At 50.4% G+C, this 16,901-nt stretch overlaps 4 protein-coding genes across 4 annotated transcripts; 3 read left to right on the top strand and 1 right to left on the bottom strand.

Annotated features, from left to right (window-relative positions):
- Positions 1–416: 416 nt before the first annotated feature.
- CDV56_106098 (putative ubiquitin C-terminal hydrolase) lies at positions 417–3,919 on the top strand (the record flags this gene model as incomplete). The annotated part of the gene is made up of 3 exons (XM_026759717.1): positions 417–641; positions 713–913; positions 1,019–3,919. The coding sequence occupies 3 exons, from the start codon at positions 417–419 to the stop codon at positions 3,917–3,919; spliced, it is 3,327 nt and encodes a 1,108-aa protein (XP_026612876.1).
- A 1,808-nt stretch (positions 3,920–5,727) lies between these two features.
- On the top strand, positions 5,728–6,277 carry CDV56_105940 (cytochrome b5-like heme/steroid binding domain-containing protein; the record flags this gene model as incomplete). Its single annotated transcript, XM_026759559.1, has 3 exons — positions 5,728–5,846; positions 5,914–6,040; positions 6,113–6,277. 3 exons carry the CDS (start codon positions 5,728–5,730, stop codon positions 6,275–6,277), a joined length of 411 nt encoding a protein of 136 aa, XP_026612875.1.
- Positions 6,278–6,978: 701 nt separating this feature from the next.
- Positions 6,979–11,090, bottom strand: CDV56_105588 (putative RNA binding effector protein Scp160; the record flags this gene model as incomplete). The annotated part of the gene is made up of 4 exons (XM_026759207.1): positions 6,979–7,964; positions 8,023–10,312; positions 10,373–10,629; positions 10,688–11,090. 4 exons carry the CDS (start codon positions 11,088–11,090, stop codon positions 6,979–6,981), a joined length of 3,936 nt encoding a protein of 1,311 aa, XP_026612874.1.
- A 2,284-nt stretch (positions 11,091–13,374) lies between these two features.
- CDV56_105276 (putative nucleoside transporter) lies at positions 13,375–15,054 on the top strand (the record flags this gene model as incomplete). The annotated part of the gene is made up of 3 exons (XM_026758895.1): positions 13,375–13,719; positions 13,811–14,492; positions 14,561–15,054. The coding sequence occupies 3 exons, from the start codon at positions 13,375–13,377 to the stop codon at positions 15,052–15,054; spliced, it is 1,521 nt and encodes a 506-aa protein (XP_026612873.1).
- Between the last annotated feature and the right edge of the window lie 1,847 nt (positions 15,055–16,901).

Here is a 16,901-nt window from a genome sequence, read left to right as displayed (position 1 = left end):
AAAAAGCATGTGGCGTCATAGGACAAAGCGGTGAGTAATGCCAAGACCTGTTTTGATACGGTCATTACGCCGATTGCGCATACCCCAGAAACGTCCCGCAGTTTGCGTCTGCCTTCGACGACGGTTCCATATCGTCGCAGTATTCTCTTTCAATCAATGTGTCCTTCCGTCCTTCTATCCACCCCTCGTCAGTCAGACATTCGTTGATTTACACTCTCTTATACAGGGGCACTATTTGCCCATCTTTTCGTTCAATATCTGCCCCTGGTCCTATCCTCTCCTCATCTGCTCCGATTCACAGACAGTTTCTTGTTTTGTACCGCCCCCGAGAACCTAGTGGCTCTCCCGAAGCGTTTCCCCGCGTTCCTTCCGTCACGGGTCATGTGTTAGAGAATATTTCTCTTCATCGCTGTATAATGACCTTGGATGCAGCAGCTTTACCCTCTCCGCCTAATTTTGCGCCGTGGAAGAATCCCGATCGGCCGCACTCCTTGGGTGGCATGCAATCGGGCGTGGAGCGACTTGGCAGATCAGGTTCACATCAAAATGGCAACCATGCCTCTTCCCGAACACCACGGTTTCCCAACATCAAAGATCTTCAAGATGAAGCAGCCGCTCTGGATGTGAACGAATCAACTCCGGTGCGTATTTCTTTTGGGATGATTCGCCTCGAGGTTTCTGCGGTGGCATGTCGCTAATACAAATTTCATAGCTGAGTTACTTGGTCGGACGAGCACAGGAGGCGATCGAGCTAGCGAGGGAGTATGCTGACACTGAAGAACTGGACAAAGCCTATGTGCAATACCTGCGTGCATCCGAGATCACTATCAACATCATACCGCACCATCCTGACTACCGCGTTACCGTCAACCAGAGCCCGGCATGGTACAAGCAATTTGCGAGTCTTATGATGGTATGCTTTTCCAGCTATGAGAGGGCGGTTCATGGTTTGAGTGAACACGCTTACGGCATTGGGATTCGCGACGAGTGATAGATCCTGTGGCTGACAAATTGATAGGCTGTGCGGACGAAGCAAGGGACGATGGACGATATCAAACAACAGATTTTGGAGGACAATTTGGCTAGCAATATCCAACCGCTGGGATCATCCCGGTTCACTACATCAGGATCTCAGGGGACCGTCGCGGTAACATCTCAGAGTGCAGCTTCTAGGGGCCGTCAAAATGAGCCAGGCGAGAGTTCCTTACGGATGCCGAGTCCCTCGGAGTTCCAGAGAGCGCCTGACACACGACCCAAGCCGAACAGATATTCGGCTCCTGCCGAAGACTTACTTGCTCAGCGCTTCGCTAAACTAAGGGCATCACCATATCCCGTCAATGGTCAAAATCTTCCGATTAATGGACAAAATGGTGCGACTAAAACGCCTTCGCCGCCTAAATACCTTGACGATTATCCTCCTCGTCCGTCCTCTTACATACAGCAAGGTTCACAATCCAGCTCAAATTTGAGCTCGCCCTCGAGACGCCCTCTAGGGCCCCGTAACATGGGGACAAGTCACAACGTGCCGAATCCGCCTCCGAAGATACCACTCAATACCTCTCTTCCTCGGGCGCCCGACCCAGCTTACAGTCCGATATGGACAGTGCCTTCTCAACCTCCATCAAATCCGCCGAGAACATCTACCGAGAGCTCGCGCCCCGTCAATCCACGATACTCGCAATTAGCCAACTCTCCACGTGGCAGTCCCAGTCGTGGTGGTCTTGATGACAATCCCTATCGATCGACGACGCCAAATGGCGTTCACCAGGTCAAAGAAGCTAGGAGCAGCTCCGCAGATCTACCGCATAGCACTACTATCACCGCTCAAGCTTTGCTGGAGTACCTTCGCAAATACAACGTTTTGCTGATCGATGTGCGATCTCGCGAGAAATTCGACGGAGGTCATATTTACGCAAAATCAATCATCTGCATTGAACCTGTGGCATTGAAAGAGAACGTGTCTGCGGAGGAACTTGAAGAGCGGCTAGTGGTATCCCCTGAACATGAACAGTCGCTGTTCGAAAGACGCAACGAGTTTGACCTTGTTGTGTACTATGACCAGAAAACAGACTCGGTCAGCTATCTTGCGGGGTCACCTGTTGGGACAACAGCTCCTCATCTTCGAGCCTTGCACGACACATTGTATGAATTTAATGCGTACAAGCCCTTAAAAGACGCACGCCCACCTGCGTTGCTATTGGGCGGACTCGATGCATGGATTGACCTTCTGGGACAGCAGTCCCTCGCAACATCGACAACTGCTGCCGTGATGGGATCCATACAGACCAAGAGGCCGGTGATGAGACCGGGTCGACCTCTTGGGAGGGTACCGACCATGGCGAGTGCCAATTCCAGCCTTGAAGTCCGAAAAAGAAGACTGCGCGAGTATAAGCCTCTGAATCCGGAAGAATTGACCGCATGGATGGAGAAGTCGAAGAATGAGGAGATTGACACAAGCACCTATATCGAGGAGGAAGCGCTGACAGAGGAGCCGGAAGACGCTTCTGGGGAGCAAGAGCCTCCGGTCACGCCTTTGGTGCATACATACGAGGACTTCTTGCGACGCTTCCCGGAGCCGCATGCAATTCAGGAGTCGATGGTTGTGCCGCACTCTCGCCCATCGATGCCTTCCTCAACACCCAATTACGCTGCACCTGTACCCGTTGCGCCATCACGACCTGCCCCCGCCGTACCCCGACCGAGCTATAGTGGCGTCTCGGATGGCCGGCAAATCCAGCCACCCCTGGAGCGGCAGAATTCTGCGACCAAAACAGCCTTGTATACTCCCAGCTCGATGCTGAGTCGCCTCAAGCTTCCGCGAACTGGTTTGACCAACTTCGGGGTGACTTGCTACATGAACTCGACCATCCAGTGTCTCAGCGCGACAATAATGCTTAGCAAGTTCTTCATTGACAACCGATTCCGGTTTTACGTTCAAAAGAATTGGAAAGGATCACAAGGCGTCATGCCTGGGCTATTTGCGAATCTGATTCGGTCGCTGTGGAAGAACGACGTTGAGGTGATCATGCCGACATCATTTCGCAACTTTTGCGGCCGCTTGAACCAAGAGTGGGCCATCGATCGGCAACAGGATGCAAAGGAGTTTTTTGACTTTGTGGTGGATTGTTTGCATGAGGACCTCAACATCAACTGGCAGAGGACTCCTCTCCGGCCGCTCACATTCGAGGAAGAAATGCAGCGGGAGCGGATGCCTGTGCCCAAGGTCTCCAAGATTGAGTGGGATCGCTACTGTCACCGGGAAGAATCCTTCATCTCCTCACTGTTTGCTGGCCAGCACGCCAGTCGACTTCGATGTACGACCTGCAAGCGGACGTCAACGACGTACGAAGCTTTCTACAGTATCAGCGTTGAGATTCCACCGACCGGCACGGGCGACATCTATCAGTGCCTGCGTAGTTACTGCCAGGAGGAAATGCTGAGTGGGGATGAAGTGTGGAAGTGTCCTTATTGCAAATGTGAGAGGGTGGCAACGAAACAGATCATCATCACCCGGGCGCCTCAGATTCTGGTGATCCATTTCAAGAGATTTTCAGCATCGAAAACGCAGAGTGCGCGCAAGATTCATACGCCCATTGACTTTCCTTTGCATGGGCTTCGGATGGATGATTTTGTCATCTCCCCCAGCCCTGGACCACCCAACGATGCCAGGGCTGCAGCCATGACCTCTGCGACCACAGCGCCTTTCACGTATGATGCGTATGGGGTCTTGCGCCATATTGGGTCGTCCATGGGTAGCGGACATTACATATCGCTGGTGCGGGATGCGCAGCGCCAATGCTGGCGCAAGTTTGACGATGAGCGGGCGACAGATTTTAACCCACGCGATCTGCGCTTCAAGGACCGGCTGCAGAACGAACAGGCATACATTGTATTCTACGAGCGAGTTCCGGCCAAGTGAAACTGCCATGATTTTGCATCCTGATGATTTTCGTTTTCGGATACACCTTGGGCATGCTCTGCTTTGAAAATGAGATGATTGTTTTGCTCAATTTGCAGGGAATTGACGGCCGATGACATGATACCTGATGATGATCCATAAGTGATGATTTTGACTTTGACCTTTTGTTTTTTTTCCCCTTTAGCCATGCATGTTTGACCATGATCAGTCCTTTAGCAATGTCATTATTGTGTATATAGAGGAGGGAGTTGGGTAGATACTGCTGCAATGGGAAGTATAGAAGTTCCTGAAAAGGTACTATTATACAGTTGTAATTCAAATGGCCCATGTCATCATAAGCCATTTCTTCTTGTATCTAATTGACCGGTGATGGACAGATTCCGCGGACACCGGAATCAGAGCCAGCCTCAGGCAGAAAACGACGGAGCCCGAGTACGCTATCCGACAGGTTTGCCGTAGTCGATCATCCCCGAGGTTACGGCTATCGACCCCAGAGCGGAGATCGATGAGGGTAGTTGTCTGTTGTAGACTTGCTGATGGGTTGCTTGTGAGAATAATGAACATTAAAATAGAGATAATTGGGTCTGTGATCTATCAAGCCATGGTTACTAGTTTTTTAGCGGAATAGACACTCTCTGTTGCATCTAAACTCCTTGCATGATACACACCTGAATTATAAGAGTGTTCTACGGAGTAGTGATGCATACCATCATGTTAGCCATCAATTGACAGAATCTTACGAACTCATACTTTCTGACATAGATACGTACCTACAACGACAGTGAGAAATGAGTCTAGGTAGATAAGAAACGTCAAGTGGAGTAGGAAGCGAGATCTGGATTCCGTTCTCCATAAGGGACAGCGGAAGGCCATTCCGATTCAGTCAGTCGAAGCATTCATCCTGGAGATGTTCTGCTGTTGGCCTGATTAGGAAGTATTATCCTGCGGTGCTTGTCAGCGCTGCGCTTATTCTTCTTAGAATACAAGTTCCAAGAGTTCTTTGACTATGGGAATGAAGAGAGCGAAGACAAAAAATACACAGAAATTATATAATCCGTCCATCCAGATCTCGGAGTATGAGGGAGGGACGGAGAGACAAGAGGGGAAGAGAAATAAGCGGCTTTTTATTCGCGGAGGAGGGACGCAGTCCTTGAGGATCTATCCAGCGCTATCAGACCACCTCTAAAGAGGATATTTAGAGTCAAGTACTACTAGTAGAGCAAAATATAAGATACCACAATTGTATCAGTAGGAGTATCCCTCTAGCCTAGCACTGATCACTCTGAAGGTGCCTGAGGAGTAACCATAACCGGATCAGATCCACGGCAGCAGAAGAAGCGGTGCCTGAGGCCTAAGCCAGCAGAATCACAGGCCGACCCCAGTTTCCTTCGGGATCAACCACCAACTAACTTCCCGCCGCCATTGGATTCTTCTTTTTTCGTCTCCTCACCGGCTCTCTTCCTGTCCTCTCCCTTTCTCCCTTTCCCTATTTCAATCTTATCTATCTATCTTTTGGCTTTGTCTCGATCCCTATTCTCTTCCCAACCCTCAGGCAATTTCCCTGTCTCTCCGTTGTTCGTTCCTGGTAAGTCTACTTTCCCTGTCTGCAGGCTTGTTTACTCCCGTCTTCTTCGGAGACTACCTGAAAAGCGAAACGCTGGCCTTATCGTCTGACATCCTGATGCCGTCGGAATTGCTGACTGCTGGGTTCCCCTCCCATCCTATTCTCCTCTCAATCGCTACTCTCAGAAAGTAACAGAAATCTAACAACCGTCACCAATTCAGTTTAATTAGATAAAATAATCACAATGTCCGCCTCCAAGGAATTCACCCTCAAGGAGATCGCCGAGCACAACACCAAGAAGGATCTCTACCTCATCGTCCACGATAAGGTCTACGACTGCACCAGCTTCGTCGATGAGCACCCGTACGTCTCATCTCGCCATACCTCTCTCCCCGAGACATCAAATCCAAAACTGACTTGAAATCCCCAGCGGTGGTGAGGAGGTCCTCCTCGATGTAGCCGGCCAGGACAGCACAGAGGCCTTCGAGGACGTCGGCCACAGTGACGAGGCCCGCGAGATCCTCGAGGGTCTGCTGGTCGGTACTGTAAAGCGCCTGGTGGGTTTTTTCTATCACCCCACGCTATGGCCGACTTTTGCGGATCCAAGCTAATTTGTCTCTTCTATGTAGCCCGGCGACCCTGCCCCCCGTGCTCAGCCTGCCCCCTCTTCCTCTGCTCCCTCAGGCGCTGCTGCCTCGTCCAGCGGGTTCGGCATGTACGCCGTCCTGGTTGTCTGCGCTGCCGTCGCTTACGGTGCCTACCAGTACCTCCAGGCCAATTCTCAGCAGCAGTAGATATGTCTGCAAGAGAAAACTGGAGCGACAAAATTCAAAAAAATATACACAAAACAGGGAATTTATACAGGAGAGATGCTGGTTTCGATGTGACTGTTTTTCTGTCTGCTCGCGATTCTGTTATTTCACAAGGGATTGCTGGGTGATGATACCCAATGCAGATATTTCTGTTACCTTCACTTCCTTCCGCGCTTGGTCTCCTACTTCTTTCGGGGAATTCCAAGTCATTTTTGCTCGGACGTTATATGATCATACTTATGCCTACGGATAATATAGTAGAGGAGCGATTTGGCTTCTGTCTTTTGTTTCTTTATCCCCTCCCCCCCCCTCTTATTATATCCCTTTGTCAAATAGACCGCTTTTGAATGTCTCTTGGTTCCGTTTCAGACTCCCTCTCGCCACAGAGGTGGTATACTTGCTCACTCCTGCCCCATCAGTGAAGTGTACCATGGATGATCAAGATAGACAGAAGTATGTGAATACAGCTTTGCTCAAGTAATGCAAAATAGAAGATACACAAAAAGAATGATAAATTTAGGACAAGAAAGAATCGAAAGTAAGCACATTGCCGATCACAGAGTGGAATGTTATAGAATGGAAATGCGTAAAGACCATCGTAAGGGCGTCCAAGATGATAAATGTCCCCGAGCAAAAAATCAGAACATTCATTCCAAGAAGCAACGGGAAAAGAAAGACGAGGCTCATCTGGGACCGCCGTTGAGTCCAGCGCGGACGGCGTCAAGAATCATCTCTTTTGCTTTCTCCAGTCCCTCTTTGCTGCCCTTGATTTCAATCGCCTCTCCGCGAGCTTGGTCCTTGGGCACGTTGATCCGGCATCCCGTCTGTTTGCGAATAGCGTTGATCTGGCTTCCGCCTTGGCCAACAACGAAACGGTATGTCTTGGGATCGGGCAGAATCAGGTAGCCAGTCGCAGTCTGCTGGGATGCAGAAGCAATGGCTTTCTCCAATGCCGACTTGGCTCTGGACACATTGTCGCTACTTCCAATGAGCACCCATGGGATGGTCGCGGGTTGCGTCGGGTCTGGGGCGGCAGCGCTGTGATCGACAACCTTCCAAGAGTGAGCCTCCACAGATTCGCTGGGCTCATCAGTGATTAATGGAAGGGACGACGCCCCGTCCGTCGTGGCGCGGGACTCCTCTGCAGCCGGTTTGGGTGGCACTTGCTGGCCAGCGTGGTCGACAGTGACTCGGTAGTCGTTGCGGAGGCGTCGGAAGAAGGCGCCGTTGTCTGCAACAACGTGGTGCAGATGCCGAGGAACTTCGACAGTTTCACCCTCCTGACCCTTCAGCATGGCAAGAATATGCTCCTTCGCACCCTCGACAGCGTTGCTTGGGCCCTTCAGCTTGATATCGGACCGTCCAGAGCCTTGTTTGGGAATGTCCAGGGTTACATTAAATTGCGATTCAATGCCGCGTCTTGTCTCGCCTCCACGACCGATGAGGAGTCTGTGCTGCGCGGGAGGAATCTCGACAGTGACCGTTACCTGGTCTTCGCGTTCCTTCACGAAAGCTTCGATAGCAGCAATGATGTTCTCAACGACCTTGCCATTTCCTTCCAGCTTGATAGTGGATTCACTGCTATCAGGGCGGGGGAACCTGACAATGCGCGATGCACTTCCATCGGTAGGACCACCGGCTTCGGCAACGATCTTGCGAATGTTCGCACCTGGGCATCGAGTCAGTTTTCAAGATAGGAACAAAGATTTATACCATCGCAGACTTACCGCCACCGCCGATCAAAGCCTTGTGATGCTTCTTTTCAACATCAATCGTCCTGGTGACGATAGCGTCGAATTCGCTGGAACGCTGCAGCAGGATCTTCTTTGCTTCCTCGACCTGCTGCTTTGTGCCCTTGATCTTGATCTGCACACGGCCCGAAGCGTCGGGCGCGTCATTGGCTCCCGGGACGTCGATTTGCGCCCCGGTATCAGCGCGCAGCTTGTCCATCTCCCGGCCACGCTGGCCGATCAGAGATGGGATCTGGCTCTGAGCGACGGATACCGTAGCCGAGTGAGAGTGGTCAATGACCCACTGCAACAGACTCAAGATCTCATCTCTGGCGGCATCCGCACCCTTGCTCGGACCCTTGACAATGACTTCGTCCGAGGCCTGGTTGGGGCGGATAGGACGAGACCCGCCGACTTCGCTAGAAGTGTCTGCCACGGATTGATCGTCGAAGCTAGGTGTTGCAATCGCAGCCCTTGGGAATTGGACTCGGACAGAGTAGCGGTCCTGGAGTCTGTTGACCTGGCTTCCCTTCTGGCCGATAAGTTCGCGGTGGTATTGTGCGGGGATCTTCAGAATGTGAGTGGTCTCATCCTCCAGTTTCTTTCCCAGATTGATGATGCGGGCTTTGGCAGCATCCGCTTTGGCCTTGGGTCCTTTGACTTCAACCTTGCCACTGTCAACCTTGATGTCAACATCGAATTCCTCGCGAAGTTTGTTGATGTTCTCGCCTCGCTTGCCAATGAGGAAGTTGGCAAACTTCTGAGGAAAGTCGAAGGAGATCGTGTAGCCTCTTTCGAGGTCATCTTTCTCCTGCTCCACTACAAAGTCCTGCAGCTTTGAAACCAACTCATCTACTTGTCGGGAAGGACCGCGCAGAGATACTTCGCACTTAGCATTACGAGCATCTCCAACGAGAGCGCGGACAGGAATCTGGTCATCACCCTTTGCCTGCTGTTCGCGGGCGATGAATTTGCGTACCTTCTCCTGGTACTTAGCAGGAACGTTAACGGACTTGGCAACGATATCATTCTGGTCTCCCAGAAGCTGCGTAAGGAACTCCTGCGCTTCCTGTAGGGTCTTCTCAAAGGCGGCCATTTCGGCCGGGGATGGCCTCTGGCGCGGGATTTCGGGCAGTGAGGTGGTGGCCGACGGCCCTTCATAGACGAGAACGACATCGGAGCTGTCCAGCTCATCGGGAACGAGAAGATGGACACCATAGTCATTTCGGAGCTTGCCGAGACTATGGGATTCAAGGTACGGGTGGTAGTAAGGATCGACGGAGACATAGCGAAGCCTTGCAGGAGGGTGAGCCTGGACCAAGTTCATGATGTCAGACCGTGCACGGATAGTATTCTTGCCGTCCCGGGAGTAAACCTCCCAGGTCACAGGGCCATCAGAGCTAGGCGGGAGTGCAATACGAGCATCGTACATCTGCTCCAGCTGCTGGATGATCCGTCGTTGCTGCAGGTACCGGGTGAGGGCACGTGCGTGTGCATGAGGTCCGGCGGGAGCGTTGGGATGTTGACGGGACAAGTCAATGCTGGCCATTTGCATGCTCGTAGCAAGGTCCATTGCACGATTAATACCAGCCTCGATGCAATCCTGCGGTCCGGTGATGGTGAGGAATTCACTGTCATCTGATGCGGGCGGCAGCACAATAGCACAACCCGTATCGGCAAGGAAGTCATGAAGAGCATTGGCTCCGTCCCCGAGGATGAATTGGTGCTGCCCGCGGTTGATGGCCAGCTGTCGAAGGGTAAGTCGCCGCTGAAGATCGGCGGCAAGCCTCTCAATTTCGGCGCGAGCTTCCTGTGCAGCAGTGCGCTCTCCAGTGATTTGGATGTGCTTATCAGAAGCTGGGATAAACTGCACACGCCCGGGTTCAGCCTCCTGTGGGGGAGGCTGGCTCTGCCACGTATCATATCGAGGCACATGCACTTGAGCCTTGGTACGTTCCTCAATAGCTTTCAGGTTCGCATTATGCGCACCTGCAATGAAGGGGAAAAATTCAGCCGGAATAGACTTGAGTCGCAGGCTCATGTTGGAGGCCCGCTCCTTAACGATAGCTTCAATTTCCCGGCGAGCCATCTCTGCCGCAACGGCGTCACCTTCGATCAGGACGTCGATCGTGTCGTTGTCGTCTTCGTCATCTTTTGTGGCCGAGTCATCAGCGCGGGGCACTTGGACGCGTGCACCCGTCCGCTGCTGAATGTCTTGCACAATTGCACCTTGCCGGCCGATAATGTGGGCGCGGGCGGATGTTGGAATGGGAACGCGAACCGATTGCTAAATTCTCTTGCGTTAATGAAAACAACAGCCATCAACCAAGGTGATATCAAAGCATACCTTGGATCCTACTTGCTGCGCAACCTCCTTGAGAGCCTGTCTTACGGACTCGACTGAGCCTTTGCCCTCAAAGATGATCGAGCCTCCAGGTCCGCCCCGCATATCGACATTGGCCTTTGAGCGCCTAGATATGTCACGGAGAATATCCTTCAGGGGCTTCTTGAGCTGCGCTCGCGGCATCATCTGAGAGGGTGCTAAACGAAGCTGCTCCATGTGTTTACCGGGAAGACTCATGATTCTAGGAACATCGCCTGCTGCTGACCGACAACTGGTTAGATCAAGCCGCAGCGCAAACCGGGCGACAGAACAACATACTCGCTTGTGGGCGTCCAGCGACACCATTGGCAAGAGCAGCAGCGGCAGAGGGCCTGGCGCCCCAAGTAGCTGCAGCTGGTGCCTTGGGCTTCGGGCCACTTCCCAATGCGGGGAACAGCTCCTCGGAGCGGACATCGAATGCAGGAGCCTTTTTAGGAGCCGCCTTGGAAGCCGACGGTGTAGCGGCAACTACTTCCTCGACTGCAGCTGTGGGTTGGGCGGGAACTGCCTGTTGGTCCTTTACCAACGAAGATGGAGGGGGATGCAACAGATCGTCTTCGTCCACAGTATCCTCCACCGTCACCTTATGCGCCTCATTGCGGGCATGCTCCTCCTCCAGCATGGCTGCAAGGGACTTGGCCCCACCGTTGACATCAGTGTTGTGTACTTGAGAAGCCATCATCGAATATCGTCAATTGACACAGAGAATGAGAAGTATGTACTCGAGATGGGAAGGAAAGGTGAAAGTCTAATAGATAAGCCTTTTTGATGCATGGATTAGTAGGTGATCTTCATTTTAGAAAAAGCCAATGCGGAAACATTGAACATACCAGAGCAAAGAAGCACCGCTAATAAACAACGTGTAAATGAAACTGACAAAGAGTTTCTAATGATATTGATAGCCAAATATTGTATCCAAAATGTTCGGAGAAGAAGAGTAGAGAGCAATTGCTGATCTGTGGAGGCTAAGAGGAAAAGGGACACTGCATCACCAAAATTAGCGGGAATGAGGAGAAATAAAAAGACAATTGAGAGGAAAATTGATCAAGAGGGGAGAAGAGAAGAAGGATAAGTGAGGAGAGAGGAGGACGAGACAAGAAAGGGAAGTCAATGCTCGTGCTTTACGGGCAATGATGACGGTGATGATCAGAATAATTTGGGGGGAAGAGAAAGAGGAGGAAGAGGACAGACAGCTCGATTCGCCGGAGTATGGTATGTACTAGACTAGTCTGGTGGAAAGACGGAGCCGACAGAAAGGTAGCCTTGTCCCTCCCAACAGTTGTACTGAGCAATCCAATCCTCATCTCCTGTTTGATTATCCTACTATGGAGTTAATCTCATTTGTGAGCATTGGATTCCATTCCGCAGAGTATTTATTTGAGATGACATCAATCAAGCTTCTCAATTGGGTGTTTGGGGACAGAATTGCGTGCTGTTGCAGGACATGTTGGCCTCAGGCTTCCGCACAGAGGTTGTTTCCGCCAAGTCCACCCTCTCTGAGATTTACAAAGTGAGTGAGATGGCCAAAAGCATTGGTGTAGTTCACTCAGATGGCATGAACTGGTCAGAATATCTCATGTCATGCTCGAAGGTAATAATTCTGTATTATGTGTGAAGTTGTGACTCTAAAATTGCTCATGAGCACAAAGGATTGGATGGATTGGACCTTATATATATCACCAACGCTGATCATTGTTGACTTGAGTTTATTAAATGAACAGCTGAGGGTCGATAGAGAGGTATCCACTACCTAGATAGCATGAGTATCGGTAATTAGATATAGAGAGCCTGCAAATGGCTTCATCGAGGTTGCTACCCATCCAACCGATGTTAAACATCGTAATCATGTGCCTCAATCTTCCATACATAATTTGATACTTTGCATCTAATAGACTAAAGCCACAGCAAACCAGTCAATTCCTCTTCCTAATCCATCCAAAAATGCTAAAGGGAAGTCTGGCTTGCCAAAACTTACCTCTATTTACCACAAGGACCTTGTCCCCTATACTAATCTAAAGTAGCAGTGGTAGCACAAGCTGGTATATAAGGCGTCACCTACGAAATAACTTATGGACAGCTTCCAATGATTATGAAAATAAGCATAAACTGAAGAGTTCCCCATCGACATGTGAGTTAGACTGTCGCAATCAACAACATAAAGTATCAGTCTAGAGACAGTGTGGTTATGGCCGCTGTACACCCCAGGCTACCTACACCAATTAGGGGGCTCTAATCCCGCACTTTCATGCTGCATGGGACTTCCTCATGTGCCTCGTGCAGCTCCTGTCGATGTCCGATATATACTAAGATAGATCTCCTCTATCATCGAATATCACTGACGATCAAGTTCTTGTTTCTCAAGGAGTGATACCTATCCTTAGTCTTTTCCGACCCACAACTAGCGTTGTCGGTTCATCCAGCCACTCAGACGTGCTCCCGAAGGCCAAGCCAGGCCCGGTGCGACCCAAAAGCTTAAGTAGAACATGCAGTTGGTGACAAAGTTACTTGCGTAGGCAGATTAGCAGAGGCTGTTCTCATAGACTCATTACCAACAATCTGAATCAATTCCGGTTTCTGACTTTTCAAAACTTAATCTCAAGACACTTTGGGACCGCACTCACCAGTGGCGCGGGACAGTGAACATGGGAATAATACAACCCCGATTGTTCGGAGGCTAGACTTGTATCTCTGGGGCACTGACACACGCACACACGACTGTGGTCTTGTGGAATATCGACGAGATAAGGCCACTAGCCCCACAAATCGTCTTTCAATCTTTGAGGTAAAAAAAAATGAGAAGATAGCAGAGACTGACCTCCGTCTCTCGACGGAACAGCCGAGGATAAGCTCATTCCCCGATTTAAAAGGTCGCCACGCCCGTCCAGTATAAGAAAGTAGAAAGAGGCTTTTGTGGGACGCTTTTTTGTCGCTTCCTGTGAATTCCAAGCTTCCCATCTACCCTCGATATGGACTCACGCGGCCTCGATGCAGAAGAAAAGGCTCAGCCTGAGCCGACCTCCATCCCAGTGGAAGGAGAAGCGCCAGTCAAACCGCGTGGTCTGCTCTCTCGAATTCGCTACTATGAAGAGCTGCTGGATCGCAAGTTAGGGATTGAATCGCACAGTCTTGACAGGGTTCTTCCTGAGAATCGCAAACCTCCTAACTCTCTGACAATGGCTTTCATGTGGGCGTCTGCTACAATGAACATCAGTTGTTTTAGCACAGGGTTCCTGGGAAAAGAATTTGGATTGTCGTTGGGGCAGACCATCGCTATCACCATATGTGCGACCTTACTTGGTGCCGCTGTGACGGTTCGCATGCCATTTCCTATTTCTCTGGACCTTCGTAGAGCGATTTGCTCTTCCCGTTTTGGGTTTCTAGCGGCTTACGTTTACCCCTTAGGGCTGGTGCGCCACTATGGGGCCTGGTACTGGTCTTCGTCAGGTTGCGATCTCTAGATACTCTCTAGGATTCTATCCTTCATCCATCATCGCTGCGTTGAACGTGATCGAGCAACTCGGTTGGGCATCTGTCAACTGCATCACTGGTGGTCTCGCCCTCAGCGCCGTTTCCGACGGCCACGTGTCGATTGCAGTGGGCGTGGTCATTGTTGCGTGTGTCAGTTTTCTCTTCAGTTTCGTCGGTCTCAGGGGAGTCCTGATGTATGAGCAATACGCGTGGATTCTATTCTTCATCATTTTCATGATCATCTACGGCGAGTCTGCGCATCGGGCCAACCTAGCGGCCCCTGCTACAGTTACCGGTCTCACCAGGTCAGGAAATGCTCTGAGCTTGATCGGCGTGATCTACGGCTCCAGCGCATCCTGGAGCTCCATTGTCTCAGACTTTTACGTGCATTACCCGGTGAATACCCCCAAGATCAAGATCTTCCTATACACCACTTTGGGGATCACGATTCCAACCTGCATCGGAATGCTGCTCGGTGCCTGCATCAGCTCAGCTTTGGGCACGAATCCTGAATGGGCTGCCGCCTACGACAATGGTATTGGAGAAATTCTCAAGACCATTATCTACCCTGGAGGGTTCGCCAAGTTTCTCTTGGTTCTTCTGGTTCTGTCTGGAAGTATGTGATATTCTTTGACCGAACTACATTCCGCTCCAGCATGACTTCTCACTAACATACCTCTTTAGTTGGCGTCAATTGTATCGCTATCTACTCAGGCGCGCTTTCTGCGCAGCTTTTTGCCAAGCCATTTGCAAAAGCCCCACGGATAGTCTGGTCTTTCCTCGTGTTCGTCTGCATTCTCCTTCTCGGTATCGCTGGTCGAGACCACCTGTTGGACGTCCTGGAGAACTTCCTGTCACTGCTGGGCTACTGGAACACGTCTTTCTTCGTGATCCTTTTCACCGAGCACTATCTATTCCGCGGGGGTAGCCTCGCAAACTACGATCTCGATGCGTGGGATACACCATCAAAAATGCCTGTCGGTTACGCCGGACTTACTGCTTTCCTATGCGGTGCCGCTGGATGGATCGTCGGCATGGTGGAAACTTACTATGTCGGTGCTATTGCGAAGATGATAGGTCAAGATGGAGGAGACGTCGCCAATGAGTTAGCGTTGGTCTTCACCTCGGTTGCTTATATCCCTCTAAGGAAACTGGAACTCAAATACGTTGGGAGGTAGATGGGTTGACCTTTACAAATGTATAATATTCAACAATTCAATCATATTCTAAACTGAAGTCCCTGATTGCTATAGAACCTAAGGAAAGATTGATCAAGTTTATTACTGAAATGGGTGCCACCTTTTCGATGCCACAGATATTCAGGCGATAGTAGACGGCTGTCCCAAGTTAGAGGACTTTGGTTGGGGTATGTGTGAAGAAGACTTACTAAGTCCCTCCTAGACTTGCTAAATTTCTCTAGTCTGGAGAGCATTGACTCGCTTTCACTACCACAGAATGATATATTATGTATCATTTGTGGGCCTCCAATGCTGAGATCTAGCTATGTCGTCACTTACCAGTGCACGAGCAAGGTGAACCGACCGAGTTTCTGCCAAATGGGTTTCTTCACTGCTTTGTGAACTACTACCGCCCCTCAATCTTTCATGTTAACCTGGAAAAAGTGTCTTACTCACGGATCCTGTGGGACTTTGTTTCGACAGACCTTAGCCAGGAAGAACGGGAAGAGATGGAATATGAGCTCATGTCCGAGGGGGTTTCTAATTCTGAGCTACAGGACCTCGGGGTGAGCGAGTCGATGGAGGTTGATATGGAGAACGTTGGCATTCCAGGTCCATCTATCAGCGGAGAGGACGATCTTCCTACCTTCCTTGCAAGCTTAGACTTCTTTTCATGAGAGACGTCGATGACTGAGCTCAAGAAGATGCCAGTCCGTGTAAGCTGGAGCAGTCACGGTGACAGTACGATGGTGAATGCGGTTCGGTTCTATGTGATGCAACCCATCTGGCGGGATCAGTTTAACGTTGAAGATCCAGTACAAGATGAGAGTATATGTGGAGACCCCGACCTTGGTGGACAGACCTGCAGGGCTTGCCATGAGGTTCCAGAGAAAGCAGCAGCAGATGTGCAAATCCTACCATATTGGCCTGTCCTTTTCCGTGCTTGAGAGCGTGGCCAGATTGAGAACCTGACTCTAGGAAATCACTAACATCCAGGCCGATTTATCTCATCTTGGTCGACAGGTATGATTTGATACTAGGCTAAGAACAAATCCAACACTACCTAGGCGTAAGCTGAGGATGAGGGTGAGATGACGATGGTTGATACAAAGCGTAGGCCAATGGGATCAGAATGGATGTCCCGCAATGTGTTTTTCTTTTTGGAAACCTGGTGAGCATAATAATATGATTTACTAGTACTCCGTAGCTTACCGGTAACTAGATACTACTACTTAGATACCTGACGACCTAGCAATATGTATGATGTGAGGTGTTCTGTTATCATTGAATGGGAACGTGACCGTTCAGGACTGGCCTCTCCTGTTTAAGGCAGTCTTCAATGCAGTTCGAAGACAAGAATTGAGATTCTATAGCTTTCAACCACTCGGACCAGCGAATATCATCAATGCCATTCATGATTCTACCACGGGCTCCAGAGATAAGGACTATCCGAGCGAGACAGGACGAGCGAATTTGAAAGAGACACATGTCTGCTAATGCTGTGGCCAAACCTGTGACTGGGATACAAGCATAGACGCAGGGGGGAAGTGTTCTCACATATCCGGACGATTCAAAACGCTGGTGTACCTGCAGAAGGTAAAGCTGTACCTATGTAACTGCCTAGGATGTTCCGTGAGTGTCCATTTGAATGCTTGCCTGTCTCGACCGAGGATGAGTACCGAAATAAGGGAGACGGAAGGCGGGAGAGGTCTGAGCACCCTCGATTTTGTCCTACAGATGGTTTCGAAATTGGCCGAGTTTGATTGTACGAAATTTCTGATTTTCTCCAGACATGTCAGCCTGATTAATCAGTTAGTAAGTATGTTCTGACAGCTCTGGCAGATTTT

This window comes from Aspergillus thermomutatus (genome assembly GCF_002237265.1).
Source record: "Aspergillus thermomutatus strain HMR AF 39 chromosome Unknown NODE_152, whole genome shotgun sequence".
Taxonomy (NCBI): domain Eukaryota; kingdom Fungi; phylum Ascomycota; class Eurotiomycetes; order Eurotiales; family Aspergillaceae; genus Aspergillus; species Aspergillus thermomutatus.
This window is presented reverse-complemented; position numbering and strand designations above follow the sequence as displayed.